The following is a 6,000-nucleotide window of genomic DNA, read 5'->3' as shown; positions in this document are numbered from 1 at the left end:
GTGGCGTCTCTCTCTATGTCGCGTTGTGGCGTCTCTCTCTATGTCGCGTTGTGGCGTGTGTTTTGTCATATATTATTTAAAAAAAATGTAATCCCAGCCCCCGTCCCCGCAGGAGGACTTTTGGTAGGCCGTCATTGTAAATAAGAATTTGTTCTTAACTGACTTGCCTAGTTAAATAAAAAATTAAAATCTTACTCATTGATTTAACTCACTGGCTACTTTTATAATAAAGGGACATACTTGTGTTTTGACTGTGAGCAGAGCTGCACACGAAATCACATTCATTACAGACGTCAATTTGTAAATGTAAAGCGTGCCCTAGCTATTATGAAAGATGGGCGCCTATTGGAGACGACTTGACATGGAAGCTAGTGTTAAAGTCCAGAATCACAAGGCTGACCGTTAGGATGTGTGGGGCTGTTTGATCTCCCATCTGCAGCACCTCCTCCAGGTAGCTGCCCAGCTGCATGTGGGGTTCTCCCCCGGTCACAGCCAGGAACCCCAGGGCCACCTCCACGGTGGAGAGGGCCTCACACACCTCATTGTACGACTTCAGCTCCCCAACTAGTGTCGACACGGCCCGCGAGGGCAGAGGCACCTAGAGACACAAAGCAGAGAGAGGTCAACCTCCCCATCTCCAAAGCAGGAGAGGTCAACCTCCCCATCTCCAAAGCAGGAGAGGTCAACCTCCCCATCTCCAAAGTAGAGAGAGGTCAACCTCCCCATCTCCAAAGCAGAGAGAGGTCAACCTCCCCATCTCCAAAGTAGGAGAGGTCAACCTCCCCATCTCCAAAGTAGGAGAGGTCAACCTCCCCATCTCCAAAGTAGGAAAGGTCAACCTCCCCATCTCCAAAGTAGGAAAGGTCAACCTCCCCATCTCCAAAGTAGGAAAGGTCAACCTCCCCATCTCCAAAGTAGGAAAGGTCAACCTCCCCACCTCCAAAGCAGAGAGAGGTCAACCTCCCCACCTCCAAAGCAGAGAGAGGTCAACCTCCCCACCTCCAAAGCAGAGAGAGGTCAACCTCCCCACCTCCAAAGCAGAGAGAGGTCAACCTCCCCATCTCCAAAGCAGGAGAGGTCAACCTCCCCATCTCCAAAGTAGGAGAGGTCAACCTCCCCATCTCCAAAGTAGGAGAGGTCAACCTCCCCATCTCCAAAGTAGGAGAGGTCAACCTCCCCATCTCCAAAGTAGGAGAGGTCAACCTCCCCATCTCCAAAGTAGGAGAGGTCAACCTCCCCATCTCCAAAGTAGGAGAGGTCAACCTCCCCATCTCCAAAGTAGGAGAGGTCAACCTCCCCATCTCCAAAGTAGGAGAGGTCAACCTCCCTATCTCCAAAGTAGAGTGGACAACCTCCCTATCTCCAAAGTAGAGATGACAAAATCACTAACTCCAAAGTAGAGATGACAAAATCACTAACTCCAAAGTAGAGATGACAAAATCACTATCTCCAATGTAGAGAGGTCAACCTCCCTATCTCCAAAGTAGGAGAGATCAACCTCCCTATCTCCAAAGTAGAGTAGACAACTTCGCTATCTCCAAAGTAGAGTGGACAAAATCACTATCTCCAAAGTAGAGATGACAAAATCACTAACTCCAAAGTAGAGATGACAAAATCACTATCTCCAATGTAGAGAGGTCAACCTCCCCATCTCCAAAGTAGGAGAGATCAAACTCCCCATCTCCAAAGTAGGAGAGATCAACCTCCCCATCTCCAAAGTAGGAGAGATCAACCTCCCCATCTCCAAAGTAGAGTGGACAACCTCCCCATCTCCAAAGTAGGAGAGATCAACCTCCCCATCTCCAAAGTAGGAGAGATCAACCTCCCCATCTCCAAAGTAGGAGAGATCAACCTCCCCATCTCCAAAGTAGGAGAGATCAACCTCCCTATCTCCAAAGTAGGAGAGATCAACCTCCCCATCTCCAAAGTAGAGTGGACAACCTCCCCATCTCCAAAGTAGGAGAGATCAACCTCCCTATCTCCAAAGTAGAGAGGACAAAGGCCAAGCTCTTTCCCATTGTTTTTAGATCTGAAAGAACTAGACAGAATATGACAGTGGCTCCCCAAATCCAATATTTGTGGCTACATGGAGCCATCACCATATTACTGAAGTCTATCTGGTTCCTTCAGATCTGCAGAAAATGTAATTAAAAAGGTAAAGAAAACTTCATCTGGTTCATCATGCCTAGTCAAATAAAGTTTCAATAAATAAAATCATCTGAAAATGGTGATTCATCATTTGTGAATGTTTTGGGAAGAAGACGCTAGATTTTAACGTAACTTACTTGTCCAATCTTTCCTCTCATGTCCTTCAGAATAATTTCATGAATTCGATCATGTCTGTTCACCAGTGTTGGGATTCCCTGTAGAAACCAACAACAGACATCATGAATAGCTGATAAAAGTAAATATGTATAGCATCAAGGTTGGGGTGAATTCCGTTTGAAATGTCAAATAATGCTAATTGTGTCTATTTAAAAAAATAACAGTACTTTTTTAAATTAATGAATTGACACCAATGCTGGTGGTCATATGGCCATTTAACATTCCTTCTATCCAAACTGACTTACAGTTAAAATACAGTATATTCTGTCAGTATACCTCGTCCATTCAGGAATCAAACCCACAACACTAGTGTTGGTTGCACCATGCTCCTACCAACTGAGCGATTGGCACTCACATTGAGGGTGATGATGGGCCTGCCCTGCAAGAAGCGGGAGAGAATCTGCTGCTGGATCTTGGGCAGGTCGTACTCGTGCAGGGTCTCCTTGCCTTGCTTCATGCTGTACTGACAGTTGGACAGGATCAGCGGCAGCAGGTCCCTCTCCAGATCATACTGAATCACATGCAGGTCCGTTAGGTCTGCCGGGCTCACTTTAAAGCTGGGGAAAGAGAAATGAAGTCAATAAAATGGCCTGAAACGATGGGGCTATGGTATCAACAGTTTCTGCTTCTGTCTCAATGTGCTGTTTTCTCTCTAAATATTTCCCTCACTCAAATGCAACACTAGGATATAGCAACAAAGCACTAGGATATTGCAACAAAGCACTAGGATATTGCAACAAAGCACTAGGATATTGCAACAAAGCACTAGGATATTGCAACAAAGCACTAGGATATTGCAACAAAGCACTAGGATATTGCAACAAAGCACTAGGATATTTCAACAAAGCACTAGGATATTTCAACAAAGCACTAGGATATTGCAACAAAGCACTAGGCTATTTCAACAAAGCACTAGGATATTGCAACAAAGCACTAGGCTATTTCAACAAAGCACTAGGATATTTCAAAACAGATATGCCTTGACATAAAGCCAGGATGTGTGCTAGGACTACATCAGGGGTAGTAAGGCAAGCAGCGGATGGTTGGGGGAACGGAGCATAATTATAATAATTAGTGCACTCCAAATTGACCACCGCTAAGCCCAATAAGAGATTGCATTTGGATAAAATAATTTCAGACCTTGATTACATTGACGGTCATGTCCCTTTCTTTTGTTTGTGGGAATACTTGGGAACAGATTTCCTAAATTAAAACAAATTTTTAACTGAAATCCTGGTGATTTTAGTCTTTTTGTACCTAAAAACGAAACATTTTTTTTTAACACAATAAACTTGGGAGAAAAAAATATAAAAGAATCACATGTTGCTGACCCCTATTTTACACCAAATTAGTTCAAGTAAACATGCATCCACCTAGTCTCCTCTCCAAGGTGCTTGTCCACACAGTAGACCAGCTCGTTCTGCAGGGCGATGAGGTAGCTGACCAGGGCTGTGGAGCAGAGACCAGGGCCTTGACGCCGTGGCAACAGGACCCGGAAGTCAGAGTTCATGTCCAGATCCTTCCGGCAGAAGTCAACAGGGATCTTAATCTCTCCTACAGAACCAAACAAAACGCATTGTTTCTGATGTTATGGGAACACAGGAACACGATTCGGCTTTAAATCATTAAAGCAGCAGCAGAGCCAAGGGGTTATCATTCAATTATTGAGATATTTAGGAGAGTGGGAAGTGGGAATATTTCCCATGCTTGGGTTCACTAGGAAGTGTGCCCTAGGATCTCTGAGTGCAACACAACTCTATAAAACTGGAACTAAAAACAAAAAACAGGTATCTTTTGGTTATCACTACAGCAACAGCTTCCAGGAACGACACAAGATTTACATCTTACAGTTATTCAGAAAATAAGCAAAAAGGAATAAAACAACATGCTTTCTTTTAAGGTTGCCGTTGTTTGACAAAAACGTCAACAAATATGTACTGAAAATGCGTGTGCGCGAGTAATTATATATCAAATCAAATTTTATTTGTCACATGCGCCGAATACAACAGGTGAAATGCTTACTTACAAGCCCTTAACCAACAATGAAGTTTTAAAATAAGTGTTAAGAAAGTATTTACTAAAATAAACTGAAGTAAAAAAAAAAAAAACATTTTAGAAAATAAAATATAAAAATAACAAATAATTAAAGAGCAACAATAAAATAACAGTAGCAAGGCTATATACAGGGTGTACCAGATCACTATTAGACCCCAAATGGTATATGATACTTATCTGTGCTTATCAAATCACATTTTATTGGTCACATACACATGGTTAGCAGATGTTAATGCGAGTGTGGCGAAATGCTTGTACTTTGAGTTCCAACCATGCAGTAATATCTAACAAGTGATCTAACCTAACAATTTCACAACTACCTTATACGCACAAGTGTAAATGAATGAATAAGAATATGTACATATAAATATATGGATGAGCGATGGCCGAACGGCACAGGCAAGATGCAGTAGATGGTATAGAGTACAGTATATACATATGAGATGAGTAATGTAGGGTATGTAAATATGATATAAAGTGGCGTTGTTTAACGTGACTAGTGATACATTTATTACATCAAATTTTTTATTATTAAAGTGGCTAGAGATTTGAGCCCAAATGGTATTAGACCCCAAATGCTATGTGATTCTTTATCTGTACTTATTAGACCCCAAATGGTATATGATTCTTTATCTGTGCTATTACCATTGGTTGCCAGCGAGCCCCTAAGCTGATTCCATGTTGTCAGGAAGATGTTGATCCGTTTCTCATGCCAGGCTCTCAGTGGAACTGCGGAAAGATGGACAAAGATAAAACCAATTACAAACTTTGGCCTCTATTCAATCCGTGGTGCTGAAGATCTGCTCTAGTAGCGTGATTAGCAATTAAAGGCAATGTTCCCCTGGTCGCGGAGACTGCATTCACTGTAAACTTGCATATGACCTTCAAATTGTAGCGCAGATCTTCCGCGATACGGATTGAATGAAGCCTTAAATCTCCTCCAAATTCCTTTATGACACGTTTTACAGGATGCTTACAGTATAGTTGATAAGCCTGGCTTACTTAAACGTTTACGTAGATTTTGAAATAATGTACATAGGATATTTGCACAAGAAGATGAGTAATTCGCAAACATCTAAAGTTAAGATTTGTCTCAATGTCACTAATTCAGTGTTTCCCAGTCCTGGTCCTTTGGATCCTAGTGGTTTTGGTTTAGTCCTAGCACTAACACACCTCATTCAACTCCTTAACTCATCAAGCCTTTGATAAGTTGAATCAGGTTGTGTGAGGGCAAAACCAAAAAGGTGCACCCCTTTGGGTCCCAAGGACTAGGAAACACGGCATCAATCAGAAGATACAACACATTCATTCCAGTCCTGGAGGGCAGTCTGTTAGTTTCTGTTATTTCCTTTCAATTAGTGTCCAATTAAGAGCTAGACAACCAGGTGAGGTTGTCCAATTAAGAGCTAGACAACCAGGTGAGGTTGTCCAATTAAGAGCTAGACAACCAGGTGAGGTTGTCCAATTAAGAGCTAGACAACCAGGTGAGGTTGTCCAATTAAGAGCTAGACAACCAGGTGAGGTTGTCCAATTAAGAGCTAGACAACCAGGTGAGGTTGTCCAATTAAGAGCTAGACAACCAGGTGAGGTTGTCCAATTAAGAGCTAGACAACCAGGTGA

The 6,000-nt window shown here is 42.5% G+C and overlaps 1 protein-coding gene across 5 annotated transcripts in view; it reads right to left on the bottom strand.

Moving 5' to 3' along the window:
* Positions 1 to 6,000, bottom strand: part of LOC106572043 (E3 ubiquitin-protein ligase rnf213-alpha) — a 78,755-nt gene that overhangs the window by 8,356 nt on the left and 64,399 nt on the right. For 3 of the 5 annotated variants that reach the window (XM_014145768.2, XM_045693885.1, XM_045693895.1), the window contains 5 exons: positions 5,026 to 5,109; positions 3,699 to 3,879; positions 2,681 to 2,882; positions 2,286 to 2,363; positions 401 to 598 (listed from right to left, as the gene is read on the bottom strand). In XM_014145768.2, the coding sequence (XP_014001243.1) occupies positions 401 to 598; positions 2,286 to 2,363; positions 2,681 to 2,882; positions 3,699 to 3,879; positions 5,026 to 5,109 (743 nt within the window). The other 2 variants (XM_045693905.1, XM_045693912.1) reach the window with 2 other exon arrangements.

The sequence above is a fragment of the Salmo salar genome, chromosome ssa01 (assembly GCF_905237065.1).
Source record: "Salmo salar chromosome ssa01, Ssal_v3.1, whole genome shotgun sequence".
In the NCBI taxonomy this organism is placed as follows: Eukaryota; Metazoa; Chordata; class Actinopteri; order Salmoniformes; family Salmonidae; genus Salmo; species Salmo salar.
This window is presented reverse-complemented; position numbering and strand designations above follow the sequence as displayed.